Source organism: Vigna unguiculata, chromosome 1, assembly GCF_037176805.1.
Source record: "Vigna unguiculata cultivar grain cowpea cultivar isolate G323 ecotype 2 chromosome 1, ASM3717680v1, whole genome shotgun sequence".
In the NCBI taxonomy this organism is placed as follows: domain Eukaryota; kingdom Viridiplantae; phylum Streptophyta; class Magnoliopsida; order Fabales; family Fabaceae; genus Vigna; species Vigna unguiculata.
Window position 1 is genome coordinate 41,311,476 of NC_140792.1, and position 22,126 is coordinate 41,333,601.

Genomic DNA, 22,126 nt, shown 5'->3' on the forward strand with positions numbered 1-22,126 from the left:
ACTTGTGTATTTATCATAATTTTATTGAAAATGTGAACCTTACTTTCCTCTAATTTGATTAAAAAACTTCAAAACTAATTTTTTTCATAATAATTAAAATCTAAAAAAACAATATATTCATTGAGTTCTTCCTTCAATTCTCATGCTTGAAGATATATTTTCATGCATTCTTGTCTTTCTTTATTCTTTGACTATTATATCCGATAATAACAATTATTTATATTTGTAAGGCTAAAGTCGTCTTTTGCTTCTTGTTTTTATTAGAAAATATTATATTAGTCCTCCATTTTTTTTATCTCAATTTAGTTATACTTTTTTTAAAAGTGATTCCATTTGGTTATTTTCGTTAAGTTTTTACAAACAATGTTAAATTAAAAATAAAAATCATAATTATTTGTGAAAAACTAACGGTAAGTATAAAATTGAATCACTTTTAAAAAAATCAGGATCAAATTGAAAAAAAAAAATTAAAGACAAATTTAACATTTCTTAACAAAAATAAGGTCCAAACAAGTTATTAAGCCTAATTGTAAACATTGATAGTTAGATTTTGAAAATATAATGAGTTGTAAGATATGCATACTTTATTAATTATTCTTTCTTCTTTTACTTCCACCTTCTTCTTATCTATAATCTTCACTCCTTCGTCCTTTATTCATATCTTGAATAATGTTGTCGTTGACTTTTATGAATTTCAATTAGAAGCACGCATGTCATATTAATCGAAAGAAGATCAAAGATAACACCAATGAAAACACAAAGGAGGAAAGAAAGAAAAGAAAAAAAAGAAAAAAATATATAATGCAAATGATAGAAAAATTAGTTATTAGAATTTGTTTCATTGAAGCGTTACTATCTACTATTTCATCCTCCAATCTCCTTGTTTTTCAATTTCTTTTGCTCAGTTACTTTCTATTCTTAATTTTGGTTTTGATTATTAAAGTATTTTTCTATAATAATCATAATAGAAAAAAGAAAGGTGAAGGAATGTTTGGTAGAGCAAAGGGATGGCTTCTGTTCACTTCTTTTTCGTTTGTATTACTGATGATGGTAGGGTTCTTTTGGTTTACCATCTCAGCCTCTCATCATTTTTGTGATCTAAGTTTTATTATTTTTCTTCACTCATTTCAATTGAATTATTTGACAATCAAGTTACTTATCTGCTTTCATTACAAGAAAATAAAAGTTTCGTTTTCAATATTAACATTGTTCAAATTACAACGTAGTTTAATCAATTATAATACAAATCGATTTCGAAATTTATTTATTTTTAATATTTATATTTATTTAATTAATATCAGTTAAGTGAATATTAACTAAAATATAAAATAAATAAGATTATGCTTAGAAAATGTTAATTTTATTTAGTTTTAATATTTTATTTATTTTATACTTAAGATGTTGTTACATATAAAAAAATCTAAAATAGCGAACACCAAAGATAACAAAAAATTAAAATAAATAAGATTTGTCGTTCCGACTAAATTTATTTTTAATATTTATATTTATTTTAGTATTATATATTTTTTAATTCAAGTACGTTATTCATGTTAAATATAGATTATAATTCATTTTTAATATGATGACTCAGATTTAGGTAAATATCAATGTTTATGTAAATATCAGCACATGTATATTCTTTATTTATGTTCTAAAATATTTTAACCCTTATATATTTTTAATTTATATTCATATTTTTCATTCATACACTTTTATCTACATTTTTTTTTCATTTCTTTCATCCTCTTTTTCTCTTCTCTTTCATTTACTTTATTGTCTCGTCTCTTCACTAAAAAAATTCTTTAAATAATAATTAATTTTAAAAAAATATTAATATAATAACTAATTTAGATATTAATTTATAAATTATAAATTATTCGTATTTAAAAAAGTCACCGTTATAAATAAAAAATTATAAAGAATGATCAATTAAACTCTAAATTAGACATTAATATTAACTACCAAAAATTTTTATTATAAAAAAGTTAATATCTAAATTGATTAATCTATCAATAATGTGAAATATTTATATTATTTGTCAAAAAGATGGATTACAAAAAATACATACTGGGAATTTTCATTTTCTACTAATAATACATAAAAGGAAAAATCTGACATGATGTGTGATTATAATAAAGTCGAAAATCAATAGGGAACAAAAAGCGTTAGACAAATCATGTATCTACCAAGACGAAAATTTATGTTTGAATAAACATGATAATTAACCACGATATTTTGGAAATTTTCAAATAGCACTGGTTACACTTTATGTAATTAACTCCTTATATCGACAAACAATAACCCTATTTTTCTCACTGTTCATTAAGATTAAAAGTATAAATAAAAATTAATAATTACAGAGTTATAACAAAATGGGAACACATAATATAATTTTCTCCCTTAGTTTTTTGAATATAAAAAATATTTGACTCTAAATATTGTATAATTAGTAACTAAGTATAAGAAAAAATTGCTAGTATAAAAAGTAAAGGAGTAGAAGGATACATAGGATACTTTAGTTTTTGTTTACAGTGGTGCACGTGCATCTTGGGTGAGGTAGGGTACAGATAATAACAAAATAGCAAACTGTACCTGTTTGTTTCCCTTAAAACAAGTTAAAATGTAAAGATTGTTTTGGGGTTTAACTAGTAAATAAGGACTGTTAGTAGAAATGCCCCAAATGTATTAGGTCATGCACCACCGCTTTCTACCTTCTAATCAAACCTTTATTTGTGTAATCATGGGCTCAGCCCAGGTCTTACGTTCAATTTAATCATATTTTCTCGATCAGGTGCTTCTTCCTGCACCACCATATTCTCTCCCTGCACCTCCTTTGGTACGCTTATCTTCTTCATTCCTCCTCTCCATTCGCACCCCCCTCATCACCATCTTCAAAAACCAAATTACAGGGTAAAATTGGAATTTTGGAGTGTATGGAGGTGCAGGAAGAAACGCACCCCTTTTCTCTTTCCTGAGCTAGCTTGTGGGTTTGCACCACATTTTGTGATTATTTGTATATTGGTCTAAAAAGGAAATAAAAAAGAAACGCACCCCTTTTCTTGACGTAAGTTCATGATTAATGATTTTAAAGAATTACAAATTTAAATTAATTTATTAAATTTTTTATCTGTTGCAAGAGATACTTTAATAAAATTAAACCATTTAGATTACATGTAATTCAAATTGAATATTAGATATAAAAGGTGTAAAAAAAAAAAATAGAACAAGAAAGTAATTTGAGTTAGAATTTCGTGGATTAACGTTGGCGCAGAGAAAATTGTATAACAATATTGTAGTTAGGAATGAGTATTGGTATGGGAGAGTGTGTTTTGCTATGTTGTTAAGTGTTGATGGCGTTGCATTATTAATTCATGTAGAAAGAAGATGTGAAAAATATAATTTGTAGTTGTGTTCGCGTGAAAATGATTATTGGCATTACTCAATGCTTACCCCACCACCGACAAAGAAAGAAGGAAAGTGGACAATTTTCTTAAATGGAGAAGTTGTGGTATCATTACTTCATATGCTATTGCAATCTTTTTCCTTTTTTTTTTACATTATGCAAAACATCTAGAATTATATTAGGTTGGTTTTTGTCTCAATTTAAAAGCAGAAATAATTAAATACAAACTTTTATAAATGACATGAAACATATTTTAAAAGAGAAATACATTTTACACTTATATTTGCATATTTGCAGAGATATATTTTTATAAACTAGTTTCTTATTCATCTTTTTGTAATTTTATAAAATAAATACTATAAGAAAATGATAGATTTTTTTTGACGGAAAATAAATGTTACTAATTTTGATTTAACAATAGATTTTAAAAAATTATCAAGAAAACTATCAAATAATAATTAAATTTATTACAAAAAAATATGTTTAGAGACCAATTTAGAAATCAATTTTCAAATTTGAAATTACTTTTTTTTTGTTACCAAAACTTAGATAGTTAATGTTAGTAACTAATTTAGAGACCAATTCATAATAATAGTTATTTTAGTTACCAATTTGGTGACCGATTATAATTATTTGAAACTATTTTAGTTACCAATAATTTTTAATTCATAAATTGGTATCTAATTGATCACAATAGTGATTAATTATTTGTGGTCACTAATAAAAACATTTATGGTAGTGTCTCTTAGTAATTTTTTTTTTTTTGAATTTGTCAATAAATTTGTAAATAATTGATTTTTTTTTTTAAATTTGTCAGTCAAATTCATTAATAATTGATTTTTTTTAAATTGTTGATAAATTTGTTAATAATTTGATTTTTGTAATTTTGTCGGTAAATCCATCGATAATTATATATTTTAGGATTCATTAGTAATTTCATTGTTAAATCTATTGGTAAAATGAATGACAACTTTAATGCCAAATCAAATATAATATTTGTCATAAATTAACTTAAAATAATGAAAAAAATAATAGGAGAAGGGGAAGGATGACAAGAAGGAAAAAGATAAAGAGATAAAGAGAAGGTGACAACAACATTTGTAACGGTGGCAGTAGCCATGATGGTTGCAACGATAGGCACGACAATGATAATGATAGCTATGTCGATTGCAGCTGCATATGCAGTTGCAACGATGACAACGACAACTGCGACAACGACAATGATAATTGTGAAGGTCACAACAACAATGACAAATGTTGTGACAACTAGCAATGAAGGAGAATGAAGAATAAGAAGTGGACAAGGAGGAGAAGGAGAAGGAAAAGGAGGAGGAAGAAGCACTACTAGAATTTTTCATATTTCATGTAATTTTCTACAAAATTGTTATAACATTTTGCAAGAAAAGGCTTCGTTTTGTTATTTTTTAAAAAAGTTTTAGTTAACAGGTAATTCTTGTGTAGATGATTATTTCCTATAAATTTGCAAGTATTTTTTACATTTTTTTTTGTGAAAAATGTTGTGTGCAAAATATTTTGTAAAAAAATTGTTAACAGGTTCTTACAAACTAATATCTATAACAAAATTTGTAAGTGTTTCTTAAGAAAAAATTTTCAAAATAAAATTAACAGAAAACGTAAGTTTTTTTAGTAGTTAAGAGAAAGAGAAGGAAGAGTCACAACCACCAAAGATGACAAACGTGATGGTGACGACAATGATGAGGAGGAGAAGGAAGAGGAGACATAGAAAAAACGAAAAAAAAAAAGAGAAGGAAGAAAAAGAAAACAAAATTATAATATTTATTGACATATTGATAACTAAAATATGTCAATAATTATGGATTGATATTCACGGGCACATAATTATCGGAAGATTTAGAATGTCACTGATTACCGATGAATCTTCGATCATCCATAATCTCTAACAAATTTTTTTATCGTCAATATAATTTATTGATGATTACTTTACGGATTATTTTTTCCACTCATAATTTTATTATTTACCAATAAATTTACCTTTTTTTAGTGAAATATTTGATGTAAATATTTAAATCAGCAAACCTTCTAGACTTGTATGGTCTCAACCACATTTTAAAAATTATTCACCTGATATAATGAGTTTTCCACGTCCTCTTAAACAAATATCTATATGAGCCGGTCTTCCTCCCTTATGTGCAATCACACTCCAATGAAAAATCTGTAATGTAAAATCATTCAAAATTCTAACATTAAACTCAAATGCTTCACATCAACACCATTATGCTAAATTCATTCACTCGCTCATCAGACAGGAGACTTTAAAACACGTTTTCACAAACTTTAGTTAAAGTGAAGGTTAGAATAATATTTTTCAAAAGAAAGGATCAATTATTTGATAATTTAGCTTTAAATTTATTTATGTTTTTCTTTTTTGTTTAGAAGACAACGAAAAAACCCTAAAAAAAATCATTACTTGATTATTGTTCAAAAGAACAATATGAAAAAAATGAACTCATTTTTGTCAGAAAATATTTTCCTTCTGAATAAAAATGACCCGTGTCAACAACTTCTTTACGGCACAATACAAAATTTCCTTCCTTAACGTATAAATATACATGACACTTTAATTAATATATATATATATATATATATATATATATATATATATGTAATATCAATTTTTTATATGTATTACACATATATGACATATAATAAAATTTAATAGATAAATGTTTAATAAATAAAAAAAAAAATTAATATATTGGCACATGCTATTTATTTAATAGATTGAATATATATAAAAATTGAAAAATGTTAAAGAATAAAAATGATGTAATAATAATAATTGAGTAATAAAAAGCTTGAATAAATACAAATTAAACCAAAAATTCAGAAAAGCAAGCTAGTTTACCATTTTTTTTTTCTAACTTCTGTCAATCAGGGAGAGAGCATGACCAAGAGAAAAGAGAAAACTGCCACATAGACACAGGATTTATTTATTTTGAAATTATATGCAAACTAAAAGGGAAAATTATATACATATATACATATACATATATATAATATGCATACTAAAAAGGAAAATTACATAATTAATTGCATATATATTTTACAAATATACAAAGTTGCTGCGAAGACGAGCATGACGAAGATCACAGAACAGGATTCTCTTCATAAAACTAGAGCCTTCGGACAAACGTTGTCATCTTCACTGGACAAAATCTTGAAACATCATTAAGTATTTCACCGTTCCAACACACGTAAAAGCCTGGGTTGGACGCGACATGCAGGTACGAACCACCCTCCAAATGCTGCACATGCATGCATGCATCCATGATGAGTGGATAGGTACCCCACGCCAAACGATGAACAACTTAATTACATATGTAACAGGTTACATCAGTTAGAGCAGAGATTAGGTCGTTTATTATAGCTGATCTCGTCATTTTCGAAATCCTCAGCAGCTTCCTCGGCTATTGTTTCCAGCGTAGGTGTGTTCGAAGGTTTCTTAGGAAAAATTATAGGTGCCGGGGCAACCTCGATCCACGAACTTTGCTTTCTCATTCCCTTGCTCATTGGGACATATATGTATTTTGATGACAACAATGATTGATCTTGCTCCTCCACCACAATCTGCAATCCTTGTGTAGCAAAACGAAATTTTTTTCTCTCCTTCTCCTATGTCTAGAAAGAGGAGAGAGAGAGAGAGAGAGAGAGAGATTGAGAGTTTTTTTTTTCTTTTTGTTTTTTTCCTAAGAGACTTTTTACAAGGGTTCAGGATTTGTTGGTTGCTATGTGTTAATTGGCAAAGACCTTCGTGCGTGTGTGTATATATATATACACACACTTGGTGGAACTTGGAATGAGAGATGGGTGGAATTATAGGTGGGAGATATTTGGAGAAGGCATAAATAGGAGCATGTATACCTGGACGGTTTTCGGGAAATACACGTGGAGAATGAAAGAGTTTTCGGAAGCTTCGTTTATGACAACATTAACATAAAAATCTAGGAACCATCTAACCACAAACGTGTCCTGTAATAATTCATTGTCGGTTTCTAAAGCCCTACTACCCCCAAACCAATTACCTGTTCCAGAGGCAAAAGAAAACGTCAACAACTCCTCACTTTTCTCCTCTCCATCAAAATATTCGTATTTTCTTATCCTAAATCTTGACAATTTGGGCATAGCCTCTAGAATATACTGGAATATAGCCAACACAGAATGGATTCCAAATTTGGAATTAGTATTCGTAATTAGTCTTTCAACATGTTACTAATATTATTATTTTCTTCTTCTGTTCTTTAAACATGTTACAGAAAGTTTTTTTTGGCGATATACAAGGTGCACTATGTTTTTTTATTTAGGTAGATGTATTTGGTTTTTGGTCCTATTATGCCCAACGAACTCAGAGTGAAGGCAACGATGTCCTTGAAAAAGGATAAAAAGTCATAGGCCACTTGAGATTGGATCAAGGCCTTTGTTTCCGTGTGGTCCCCAATGAGCCCAATTAAATGAGCCCATAAATTGGTTCAACAAAAAACTATTATAGACCGATGACTATGATGCCACGAGCCTATAAATACTAAGTACCGAGTCTACTCTACAAGGCTATTACCATGCTACACAAAACTGAGATCCATATTTTTTAAAAAAGAAAAGTTTAATATAATGTAACTTTTTCTTTAAATTTGAACTAAACTTATTATTACTTCTTCAAATTTGATAATTGTTCGGCCTAAGACCACAGATAAAGAGATAATTGGACCGGATATGAATAATATCCGTTTTTAAAATATATATTTCATTATTTGTAAGAAAATACTCAATTTTTTTATTACTCATAACGTGTGTGTATATATATATATATATATATATATAAATTTTGAATAAAATTATTTAAAAATAAGGCTTTAAAATACAAACTTAGATAAACAAATTGATTTTAAACTAAAACTTATATCAAATTTATAATTAAGATATAAATACAAATAAATTTAGTCTTTCTAATAAACAAATTTCAACGAATTGCACCAAAAGAATGTAAATTTTAAAAATAACTTCAATTCTATAAGTTTAAATAAAAATATACAAAAATATAAAGTCAAATTTTAAATTATTCTTCATTTTCACAATAATTTTATTTAATCTTCATAAATAAAAAACTCAAATAAAATTTGCTAATAAGTATTAACAAAATTTTAGACTTAATACCATAATATATGTAACAATTCTATTAAAAAGTAGATAATTAGATTTCTTTATTAATTATTTGTGGATATTTATTAAAGATATCATTTAGTATTCTTTACAAATTATCTGTATAAATATATATATATATATATATATATATATGTATATACATATATATATATATATACATATATATATATATATATATATATGCAAGTATGAATTCTTTTCTCATTCCTAATTGTGAAAAATTCCTATAGAGAGTGATGGACTGAAAAAGTCTGAGCTAAGCATTGAATTATTCTATTCAACCTAACCCTTTTCTCTCTATCACAATTTCACATGATTTATGAATAAAAGAAGAAGCGGCAACACAGCATGGTGAAGAAGTTAAACAAACAGTTGCCAATCAGCTACTGTTGAATTCCCAGTCAAATTCGTTAACAATTTGAACTACTACTGTTTGGAAGGAACAGTTTCATCATTTTTTAATGATACAAGGTCCAAACAATGGCATCCTTATCTACAAAACAGCAAAACGACAACGTAGGTAATCATGTTCCTGAGGATAGACACACTGTTTCCACATCCTAAAACTCTAACCTAACTCATTTGACAGCACCCCAGAATCTGTGAATGAATGCGCATGCATGCACCAGTAAAACCACTTGTTTATCTTATAAAACTCCTCATAATATAATGTTGCATTATATAACAACCCCGGTCTCGAGTATCAGACCAAAAATCAAGAACAAACTACCTCTTTTAACTCTTACATCAACAGATATATGTTTTTCATTTTCTGGAGTTCAGTAGTTCTGGTTCTAAAAAAGATTTATCTATCTCTTCCTCTTTGTTCTTTTATATAGGTCTTCTACCTACCTGATTTGTAGGAAGACGTATTAATATGGCAAAATATCATTAACTAATTCATATTTTTCGACTGGATATTAAATCTTTTTTTTTAGGAACGAACTAACCACTTCGGCCCAAATCTTGTTTGACCCAAATCCTGTTCAGCCCACATCGTACTTGGTCCAAATCCTACTCAGTCCAAATCCTGCTTGGCCCAAATCCTGCTTGGCCTAAATTCTACTCGGCCTAAATGTTCGTCATCCGGTCCAAATCCTGCTCGGCCTAAATGTTTGTTATCTTGGTCCATGACTAAAACTCGTTTTATAATAAATATTTATCGGGTCAAAATCAAAATGAACATGTTGAGATCTGCCATTATCTGGAGAGTACACAACCATGAACACAAGTTGAAACGTGGTGGAGATTAATATAGAAGAAAGAAGGGGACAAGGCACATGCTTTATTAGGCCTGGTTCATTTTTCTAAGCCATTTCGATGCTTCAATCACTCACTTCAATTAACATTTGGTCTTCTCTTCATAACTTACACGCCACTTTCTGTTTCTACCTTGCTTTTTCTAACCAGTTAGGACCATCCTTTTTACCTTCCTCAATAAAAACCTATATATCATTTCAAACTTTCTCTTAAGTATTACAGTATATATATCTTAATTAAATTTTGAGAGTATAAAAATTTATGTTTTGTTTTTAGTTTTTATTATTTTAAGATTACGATGTTATGCTATTTAATATTATCTAATTATTATAAGTGTTTCATTAATACTGTTCGATCATACTAGATCATTAACTATTGAATTAATGCATGTCATTGTCAATTTAATCATCAGTCCAATTTTAAAATATTGATTAAAACCTCGAGAAAGTGGCATATTCCAAGGTATAAATCACATAGGAAAATTGGCTTCAAGTACGCATAGAAATCTACTCTTATTATACTCCTAGCATCTCATGGCTGTAGAATATACGTGTATTTTTCATTTTCAAAAGAAACTTTTTTATTTAATTGCGTCGTTAGAACGATTGTGGAAAATGGAGAGGAAAAAGTTTGAGAAATTTGGATGGTGTTAATTAGTCTAAATAAAGATTCTTAAATTATTCTCTTGTCATGTTTTGTTTTCTATTATTGGAAAGGAAGGGAAATCTGTTTGGTAATATTTTATTCTGCTGAATCAATTACATCAAGAATATATTCACCCTCTCTTTCTTTTATTAATACTTATAAAAAGATTAAACAATATATTACTATAATTCAGTAAAATCAGTAATATTAATACTGACCTAGGTATGAATTTTAAAGGATTAAAAGACGAGGCAGTTTATTGAATATTTTCCATCTTGGTTATAATAAAGAAACGCTTTAAAAAGCTAATTACAAAGACGCGTTGATACAGTTTTACGACACATAAAGAAAATTATTAAGACCTGTAAAAGTTTTAATCAAGAATTAGCCTCTGTAATTGATAACCTTAATTATGGTTAAGAATAGGGTTTCCTTTTACAATTAATACCTATTATTTAGTCACCTATATAGAATACCAGAAAGTTATAATAATAATAAATGATTTTTGTTACAGCATAAAACTAAAGTCAGTTGTTTCCAAAGAAAACCAACATTTCGACTGAATGGTGAGCCATTTTCAACTTAATTAATTTGGCCCCCTTTTTTACTTTTTGTTTTCTTATATGCATTTTCAGTAGCTTATTGCATACCAAAACCCTTCACGTCTTGGGGTTATGAATAGGCATTTCTCAACTAGTCATTATTATTAGCCCTTTCTTAATTCTTGTACGTATCACAAACAAAAACAACGTCAACACCATTTTTTTTTCTTTTCATTCAAAACAATAAAATACATCATTTGACATCACTCTCTATGATTCATACAAATATTAAAGAGAAACAAAATGAAATCCTACAATAATAAATAAATAATAATACTCGTTTTCATTTTTTCTCACTTAATCTAATTAACCTCACTTTTTGGCTCTGGAATTTTCTTTTCTTTTGTTTCACACTTATTCAAAGAAAGTACTAGTCATGTCTAATGCACCAAAGGATAATAGGATTAGGTTAATAGGGGTGATTAAAACTTTCCTTCTTCTCAAAGAACTAATTAATAATAATGACAAGGTCGTGACAAAAGTCTATGATAACGTGTCAAGATATAGACATCTTGATCTTGATTCAACGGTGGTGATGGGTGGAACCCACAGCTTTAAATATTTTTACAAATTTGTGATGAATGTGAAATAAAAATAAATGAAAAATGAGATAAATTGAATAATTTATAAGAAACTAATATATAAATAAATAACAGAACTCCTTATCTTTATTCTCAATAGTAATAATGGGAATATGTTGTTTTTTTTTTCCTTAGACGCATAGGTAGTATAGGAGACTATTTAAATTATACTTAACCTCCTCTAATCCAAACATATCCTGCTTGCATTATTTATAATTATTCATTTTACGTTTTTCTTATTTTTTTTTTCTTCTAAAATACGTGACACAAGGAAGGAAAAATTGTTTGTATGCGAAAAAAAAAATAAAAACTCGCTCTTAACCTTTATTAAAAGGCAATCGAAATGCTTTATTTTTAGTAATTTTTTAACTGTATTCAGTCGCCGAACAGAGATCCCATTGGTTCAAGTGTCTCACTCATGGAAATCGGATAACTCTATGTTTCTCTATCTCCTTTCTCTTCGTTTCTATATTTATAAAAAGAAAAAAGCTATGTTATTATTTTAATTAAATTAGCACTAACATATACGAATTTGAATTTTCTTTTAGGTTTTTCTGTGTTATTTTTTTACTGTATTTTTATGATACACTGATTATTATTAATTTTAAAATTTTAAAATATATTAAAAAAATATTCAAAATATTAATTTACTGTATTTTTAATACTCAACAGAACAACACAAAAAAAATTAATAGAAAATATGGACTCTAACATATACTTGGTAAGACTATGCCAATGAGCGATTTCATGACTATGCAAATGAGCGATTTCATGGACAAGATATGTCTAAGTTTTGAATACTACGGCAAAACTTTTTCAGCGAATGACAATTCTTCACTTTCGAAAGTTACGTAGCGGTTTTTAAAACTCTAGCTAAATCATGTGTAGAATGTGACTTTTTCTTTCATGTGCATGCATCATTCGCTCCATATTTATCTTTTTCTCTGGTGTGCAAGGAATTTAAGATTGAAGGGGAAGGTGTGATCACGAGGTAAATATTTGGATCCGAAACATTAACGGAAGGGTTCGTGTAAAATCACGTGAGGACAACCCTTTGTATAGTTATATTACAGTTAATATTTGTTAATTAATTGTAACGCGTGTAGTGAGCCCTATAATAGAGAAAAAGTGGATTTGATTAGCTTTATCCTTTAACAGCCAAAAAGCTATTATATAAATGAGAAGAAGGAATAGTCAAGAGTGTGAAAATCGCAAAAACATAGCCAAAAACAGAGAGAGAGAGAGAGAGAGAGAGAAATAGACATCAATTATTGAGAGGTTCTTTGATCGAGAGCTTCAATGGCGTCAAGGAAGGGTTTCCTTTCGAAGGTGAGTTCCATGTTTGCATCATCGAGCAGCGATTTGGAGGCAAAAGCCATAGAAGGTGGTGACATGGAATTGGATGAAGCTGAGGTGTGGAACTGGAACAGTACCAACACTGTAACAGAGTCGAAGAAGTGGTCACGATCTGGTAAGAAAGGGTTTAAAAAGGTGGAGGGTGGTGGTGGTGGTGGCCGAGTGAACCCTGTTGCATCATCCTCAATGCCGGTGAATATTCCGGATTGGTCAAAGATTTTGAAGGAGAACTATGAGGAGCACGAGAACAGAGATTCTGCGAGTGGTGATGATGACGATGATGATAATGATGGTGGCGAACGAGTGCCCCCTCACGAGTATCTTGCTAGGAACAGAGGAGCTTCTCTCTCTGTGCATGAAGGAAAAGGGAGAACCCTCAAAGGTAGGGATTTGCGCAGTGTTAGAAATGCCATTTGGAAGAAAATTGGTTTTGAAGATTGATTTTTTTTTTTTAATCTGATTCCATTCCACAACTTTTTTTTTTTCAATTTTAGGAACCTAGCTCTGTTAGAAAGAGTTCGTCTTGTGCTCTTCATCAACAATTTTTTCTTTCTTCTTTTTGGACCATTCTTGTTTGATAAGTTATCTAGGAAGATATATAAGTCTCTTTCACTTTGAGTGTCTGAAGGAAGAATCACTCATGCTTGTAATTAACTATTTTCAACTACCTCAAAAAAAGGTTTGGTTTTGTATTTATGATATCTGTAGTTTTGTGTCCATCTTGTACTTGTTTTTTAGTCTTACATCATTTGTTTTTTGTTTTTCGATTTGTCAAAAAGGTTTTGGGTTTGAGTGAGGAGAAAAGGGTATGGTGTTGCAGAGACAAAAGGCAAAGTATGGTGAAATGAATTGTAGGAAATTTTAGTAGGATCGGAAGAAAAGAAGACATAAGAAAAGAAATTAAATACGTTTGCGGAATACACGGGTAACAGGGGAATCCGTTTTATCTGTTGAGTTATTTTTGTAGTATATTATGAGGATTAAAATTATACTATGTATTTTAAAAATAATTTTAATATATTTTAAAATTTTAAATTTAATGATCATCGGTATATTTTAAAGTCACTACAGAAGAATAGAGAATCCAAACTTATAATAGATTGTTGGTTAGATAACACTTCTTAGAAAAAAAAATCATGTTATTTATAAGTAATTTTCTTTAAATAAACCTAGAAAAACACTTTTTTAACTTCTAGGTTATCACATAAATAATGATATTTATACATTATTTTTATTGCACTTTTATACTAATAAAGCATGTAGTGCATATTTCGGAATAACTTCTTAGGAAAATAATGATTTTTAAATTTATGATGTAAGGGCTTTTAGCTTTAAAAAATAATTATTTATTTTGAGATTTTTAATAACTTAACTTTATGAGATGATTAGTTTCTCCTAACAAATCATTCCCAAAATGGTAGTTATGTATGATATAAAGTGTCTTCAAAAGTAATTACGAATTTTGTGGTATTTTTAGGCAAGCATAGAATGGATTAGAGTGAGTGATGATGACAAAGGTCCACCTGTGAGCTGAATAGATGAGAGATATAAGAGGAAAATTAAAGAAAAGGAATAATAAATAAAAAAATAATATTGTTAAGAAAAGAACCTATATAAATAAAATGGAGAAAATAGTTATGTATAATTTTTCAACTCCCCTCACCTCAATTTTTTTTTCTTATTTATATACTAAAAAACGTTGTACAAGGTGAATGTTATTGCCAAGTCAATTTTTTTTTCTTACTTTTACTTAACACTTTCCGTTTAATATTGTATCTATAATAATAAAAGAGATTCTTCTTTTTATGTCCATGTTTCATAATACCTGTTTTACCCTTAATTATTTTAAAAATTAATTATTTTATAAATAATTTACTTTTAATCATTTTTCTACAAATCTCTTTTGTCTTAAATCATTATTTAAATTTTCTTTTTACATATATTTTTTTTAATTTTATATTTAACAACTATTTTAAAAATTATATATTTGTTATTGATCTTAAATTTCTTAAAAATTAAAAAATACGAATACACAAGCGCAACAGCGCATGTGTGTTCGCTAGTTTTTAAAGAATACGAATATTTTCGTGTTCCCTATCCGCACACACCTCAAAAATAATAATTTGATTTTAATTATTTTATTTTTGTCCCTCTAACTTAAATTTATTTATTTCTTTATCCAGAAAAGTTGACGTTAAAATAACAGTTAACCGTAAAAAAATACACATTAAAAATAAAAATAACGTATTTTCAAATTAAGAAAGACGAAAATAACATAACTTGTTTTAAAAAATTTAATTGGAGAATTTTTTAAATTAAAAATTATATTTTACTTTTTCTTTAAAGAATAGTTCAAAAATATTTTTTAACACGAATTCTCTCGTTCTAGAAAATCTTAAATAAAAGACGAGAAGGTAGTGTGTATTTTATATTCGCAAAGACAAACATAGCCTAGAAGTCATGACATGACTGACCTATGAAAATAAATTATACGCGTTTTCCTGGAGAAAAATAACACAATTGATAAGAAAAAATTAAGAAGATGAATATTATCCAATTTTTTATTATTAATGTAAATTTATATTAATTTTAAAAATTATTTTTAATCCCCTATTTTAAACTCAAAATAAAAGTTGAATGATAAAAAAATATTATAACGTTGAAATCTAATCTCACACTAATTATCCCTTCAAACGATGACACTAAAATTTTAATATGTTAACAACTATCTTTCGTTTCTATTAAGTATAGATAAATTAGTATTGAGAATTTAAGTACGAGTCTAAGTCTCATATTAGTCAGAAATAAAAAAGTATAGTATTATATAAAGATAAAATTTCATAAACTCATTGTCTTCAAATTTTAGATTCAGAGTGATATCAATACTTTATTTAATTCGGCTCATATCTCATTAACATTAGAACCGAAAAAATGAAAAAGAGCAAATCACGATTCCATGGTTCAGACTTTGGTTAAGAGGAGAAGGAGGAAGATGAATCCCATTCACAAAACGTACAACACCAATTAATTTCAGTAAATCCACAGTACACACGTACTCACGATTCTTTAATTGTACAGTATCAAACGCTAAAATGTCCACCGAAAATTTAAGAGGTTTCATTTCATATGCTAAAATGGTAGGACCCCTTAAATTCACCAAAACTACTCACAAAAAAATTGACAAAAGTAAACCCTAAATTAGTTCCTAAGCTTTAGACATTGTCAGTGTCATCACTTAAAATCTATATGTTCCTAAGCTTTATTTTCTAATCCTTATTTAATGTAATTAAATATGTTTACTGAAATCATTTTTTCTTTTCCTCGTAAGAAATATATAATGTCTTAACATTTCATCATCATATTAATTAAAGATTGTATTCACATTTGAATTAGAAAAAGAACATTCTTAGATAGAGTCGAGTAGGATTTAAATTAGTTGGAGTCTTCAAAGATTTTATTTTTCCCGTTTACTTAAGCTTTACCACTAAAGAAAATTTAAATGAACGACACTTCAAAAAATCAACGAATAAACATAAATTAAAAGAAATAAAAAAAAAAAAAACTCAGTAGCTTTGAAGCTACTACCGTCTGGTATAACTCAAATTGAAAACGAATCTAATGGTGTGTTTGGTTTCCCACTTCCAAGGCACAAAATGAGAAGCTACAACGTTGTTGCTTTTGCAAAAAAGCTTGTTACGTTTAACGTCAAAGATGCACTAGATGGTCAAATAGGAAACAAAAGTACAACACACATATTGGAGTCTTAAATATATACAAACTTTCAGAGTTCAATCGATAGATTTAAGGAACACATTCACACCCTGATTTTTTTTTTCTTCATAGATACGGTGATCTACACACTAACAACCAAAGACTAAAAGATTAACTGCAGTGTATAATCTAACCAAAGTCAACTTTATTGAAGTAGAATAGAAGAAAAACAAGAAAAAAGAGTGATGCATTCAGTGACTAGGAAAGATCCAAAATCCAAAATACACAACAATTTTCCAGCTTCCTTTCCTACAGGATGAATTACCAGCTCAAAGGCCCTCAAAAAACCGAATGTGGTCTTCAAAAGTCTCTCCGTGTCTTATTTTGCTCACTGATCCATCATCTTCAACCTGAAATAGTTTACAGAATAAAAATCTCATGCTTTATAACAAATCAAGATGAGTTAAAATTGATTGTGTTCAAAACCTGCATGGTATTCTACAAAGTGAGCAAATTGATTGGCTTCAATCGTTTGATTATAACAAGCAGTATCCTCGTTTTATATAATGTATTTTCTCAAAACATGTAGAACTTCAAATGATTTTGCCAAAGAAAAAATCGTTGCAAAAATCTTATTCATATTCAGAAAGGTTTTCCTGATATTATAAGTTCATTGACGATTATCAAAAGGCATGTTCACTGAAAAATCTACTCCCTAAGCCTGCTCAAAGAAGTTAGCAAGTGGAGAAAAGCAACTCCATACCCAATACTCAGGAGGCCGCATCTTTAGATTGTATGTTGATGCCATGCTCATGCAATATGCGCCAGCATCATGAACCACCAAACCAGTACCCTGACAATAAAATTCAGATGAGATAGTTTAAACAAGTTAGCATTGTTGTCATCTTCTTTGTTTTGTATAATTATGCACATTTATTATTTAAGCATGTAGTTCAATTTAAATTTAAGAAAAAAATATTATATTACCTTGGCTGGAGTAGGAAGTTCTCTTTCTTTTCCTAAGAAATCTGCAGACTCGCAGACTGGGCCAACCACGTCAAAGGTTGTTTTCTCAGCATTTGATGGGGCAGGGGAAACCAACTCTATATGCTGCACACAAAAATTAGATGTCACTTCTAAACATTCACATAAACATAAATTAACACAAGGTATAGCTAAAATGACCTTGTGCCATCCAGGAAGTTTCTTTAGAACATGCTAAATCTAATCGAGTTCACTTCTAATCTGCTTTCCAATCAATAGTGTCAAGATTCCACCAGATTTGGAAAAACAGAACCAGAAATGCTATTGCATGCTTTGGCATGGTGAGATCCAAATCCAAAAATAAATATTGTTGTTTTCCAATATGTGTTATCATGTTGAGCAAGTTTTAAGAGTACATTATATGATACTGGAAACACAACCATTCATAGGGCCTAGAATTCTTCATTAGTTTCTGTCAAACACCCACACCAATATTGATTGTATTGATTAGAAGATATAACAAACCTTTGGCACTTGTAGTACATACCTGGTAAGCATCATAGAGACTAGGGCGGATAAGTTCTGCCATACTTCCATCAATTACAATGAAGTTTTTAGATCCATTAGTTTTAACACCTGTCACCCGGTTAACTAAGCAACATGTGTTAGCAATGAGTGATCTCCCTGGTTCAATGATGAGATTAAGACCACGGGAAAGAACAAGATCTCGTACCTACTCCAACCACGAAACAAAAAATTGATATTAGCAGGTATAGCATTACACAGTTAATAAAACACAGTCCAATTTACTTATTCTGCTATAAAGGGGCGGTATAACAGCTCAAAGACTAATATAAATTGGCAGTGCAGAAGCATGTGCTCCTTATGATACATAACACTTACAAACATATGTGTGAAAATGTGTTCATAGTATGTGTTTTCAGCAAATACGTGAGATGTTATCAAATCAACATGATTAATACGAACTGCTTATCTATCAGTTATCACACATAAACTATGCTCATGTCATGAGGACCTCCAGCACCAGTCATTTGCACATCAAAAGGTCCAATAGTTACTGCTATGAAAATTCAACATACATGAAAGCTTCTATCTCAATAAAACAAGAGAACTGCTAAGAACTTCAGATCACAATTGGCAAATGAAATCTTGTAATTGATGAGATAATTGGGTCCTTTGTACTATAGCATCTTTCAACAACCATAATTAATGAAAAAATTCTCAATGACATTAATCAAGTTCCTCAAATACTGTAACAAAAACATATATCAGGAATTTAACATTAGCTCAAAAATAACTTATTTATCACGTTTGTGTGCATCTCAAAATTAGAAAAATGGTAAATGCTAATTTTAATTGTACAACATTGCAACATTAAGAACATCTATTTATCAGGTAATGCTCATTAGTGATATTCATTATGCTAGAAAGCAATTGCAAACTTAATTACATATAAAATGTAAAGATGAAATGATATATGGGCCAAGTCCTCACAGTGTCAATGAGATCTCTTGGTGAAGGAAGGATGGCACCAGAATGATAATAATCTATCCCAAGTCCTCCTCCAATATTTAAATAATCAACTTCAAAACCCTGAGCTCGGATTTGATCAATGTAGTTGACCATAATGGTGGCAGCATCCCTGAAAATGTCTACCTGAAAGAGTGGAACAAGGAAACAGCTATATTTAGATAAAGATTAAGAATCAACATAAAGTAGTGCAAATTGAAATTAACCTAAGCAAGAATGTTGTACACAAAAAATAAAAATAAAAAAGGTGTATAACTTAATATACGGAAACAAAAATAAAATCACCAAAAGAATATTAATTTCCATCTAACCTTGGTGATTGTTGAACCGAGATGGCAGTGGGCCCCTACAAGTTTGAGCTCATTAGGATGCTCCTTCACTGCATCTAAGAACCATTGCAACTTTTCATTTCTAATGCCAAATTTAGAGTTCTTATTCCCGGTGGCAACATAAGGATGGACCTAAGGATAACAAAGTTAGAAGTTTAAACATTTTCAAATAACAAACATAAATTATGCAGATGAGAGCTCGAGGTTTCAGGTCTCCCCAATGGTGAACTGTGCACTAACCAGTCAATCACAATTAATACAGAAAAGTTTTAGTACAGTGATGATAAATGCATGAAGAGTAAAGGAAACTGCTATAAGTGCCGAAATGGGGGATTTTATAATGTCAGTGAAAGGAAGATATCGTATGAATGGAATATGTAATTGCCTGAGCACATTGACAATTAATTGTTGAAATTAAGCAAAGCTGTTTGCAATCAAATGCCCTGAGCAATGCATTGATTAGAAACTAGAAGAGTCTCATTAACCATGTTCCATTTCTTCAACATCAGAAAACTTATTTTAGCCGCATTAATCCTGATAACAGAAACACATTTTAAAGAATTAAACATTTATTCTTTTCAATGGAAGCCTCTTTCGATCTGTTCAACTACAGTTGCCTATCAATAACACCTAATCTGCAAAAATTACAAGATTCATGAATCAAACATGACTAGCAAAAACTTGGACAACAACACACCTGTGGATCTACATCAGGATTAATCCGAAGCAAAACGTTGACTTTCTTTCCAGCCCTTTTTGCAGCCTCTACAATGTTCTCCAAGTCAAACTCACTATCAATGTTGACAAACACACCTGCTTGGGCAGCCAAGACCAAGTCCTCCAAGATTTTACCATTCCCATTAAAGATACACCTATCCATTCAACCCAGAAAAAAACTAAGAATACATGAAACTCTTAACAACACAAAAAAACAAGAATGCCACACAACATGCAATGTGGGTAGAAAAAACACAACAACACATTAATCGGTTGATTTTATCGAACCTTGTGGGATCAAAGCCAGCACGAAGAGCCAATCTCAGCTCATTCCCACTAACAAGCACAGCTCCACAGCCCAAGTGCCTCAAATGTTCCAGAATCTTCAAGTTATTGTTGGCCTTAATGGCATACCCAATTATAGAATTCAACCCTTCCAATGCATTTTTATAGGCTTCAACATTCCTAGTTATCTGGGGCTTGCTGTAAAGATAGAAAGGCCTTTTCTCAACAGATTCCATGATGTCATGTACCTTGAGGCCCTCACAGTAGAGATACCCATCTTCGGATTTGGTGAAACAGTGCTGAAAAGGAGCCTTCTTTGAGTCCTCTACCGCGGTTTGAGCAGCTTTCTGGGAGAGAACAGCCCTGAGAGCACGCGGTCTGAGGGTGGCTTTGAATTTGAGGGGTAGAAGAAGCTTTTGAGATAAAGGGTTTTGGTTAAAGGAGTGGTTATAGGTTTTGGGAAGGGAATGAGAGTGAGAAAGAAGGTGTGAGCCTGCCATTGCAGTGTGTTAGATGAATGATTTTGCCGACAAGACAATGAGTTGCAAGGAAAATCACATGTCAAAACCCTCGTCCATGTTGCTTTTTTTTTTCTTTCCTAAAGCTAAACCAAAACAAGAGGGCTACTTCTAGGTTTTTCTTCCTGCACCCCGTATTTTTCTTCCTACACGCCAACTTTTTCATAATTCCGTTGTTACCCTTTTGGTTTGTAGTTATCGACTTTTCAGAAGTCGGTGTTAAATAAAAATTAATTTTTTTAATATATAAATTAATTTTATAATTAAATAAAAAGTTCTTCATTTTTTTTATTTAAACAATTTTTATATAGTGATTCACATATGCACTTTTCAATTTATAATATTTTTAAATCATTGAATTCACACAACAGAGTTATTATAATTTCTACTTCAGATCATGGTTATCCAACTAATTCATTATGTATAACAGAATTTGTAATGCAACCCAAGATATATTCATAAATTTTACCATTTCAGCAGAAAATATAACAACCTTTAAATTTCATAATTTAAGGTTGTACTAATTTGGGTAAAAATATAATTAAAATTCGTGGCAATTTGATAAAAATATTCCTAAAATCATAATTAGGGTTCATACTAATTTGGGTAAAACTTAATTTGGAAAAAAAATCATAAATTTAAGATACATAAACCATAATAAAATATTAATGATTTATGACAAATATTGAGATAATAATTTATCTCCTTACTTTTCTTTTTTACTTTAATACTTTATTGATGATTTATTGAGAAATAATTTTATAATGACCAGAGATAGAACCTTAATCACTTTTATCAACCAACATGCATCAAATTAATTTTTATTTTTAAACAATAAAAATATACAACTAAAAATATGTAAATAAAATTATTAGAAATTTTCTTAAACTTAATATAAATAATATAATTATATATAAATATAATTTTAAAAAATATAAAAATATATATAAAAAATTAAAAATAAAAATTGGGGTTACCGGTTTTT

General features: G+C 29.2%; 2 protein-coding genes across 2 annotated transcripts; one reads left to right on the forward strand and one right to left on the reverse strand.

Annotated features, from left to right (window-relative positions):
* Positions 1–12,844: 12,844 nt before the first annotated feature.
* LOC114180620 (protein S40-4-like) lies at positions 12,845–13,742 on the forward strand. The gene has a single exon (XM_028066926.2). It carries the CDS (start codon positions 12,990–12,992, stop codon positions 13,485–13,487), a length of 498 nt encoding a protein of 165 aa, XP_027922727.1. The 5' UTR covers positions 12,845–12,989; the 3' UTR covers positions 13,488–13,742.
* A 3,200-nt stretch (positions 13,743–16,942) lies between these two features.
* LOC114193249 (diaminopimelate decarboxylase 1, chloroplastic-like) lies at positions 16,943–21,175 on the reverse strand. Its single transcript, XM_028082976.2, has 8 exons — positions 20,627–21,175; positions 20,319–20,493; positions 19,604–19,753; positions 19,257–19,418; positions 18,289–18,474; positions 17,745–17,867; positions 17,521–17,610; positions 16,943–17,167 (listed from the first exon to the last, which is right to left on the reverse strand). The coding sequence occupies exons 1-8, from the start codon at positions 21,121–21,123 to the stop codon at positions 17,087–17,089; spliced, it is 1,464 nt and encodes a 487-aa protein (XP_027938777.1). The 5' UTR covers positions 21,124–21,175; the 3' UTR covers positions 16,943–17,086.
* Positions 21,176–22,126: the final 951 nt, after the last annotated feature.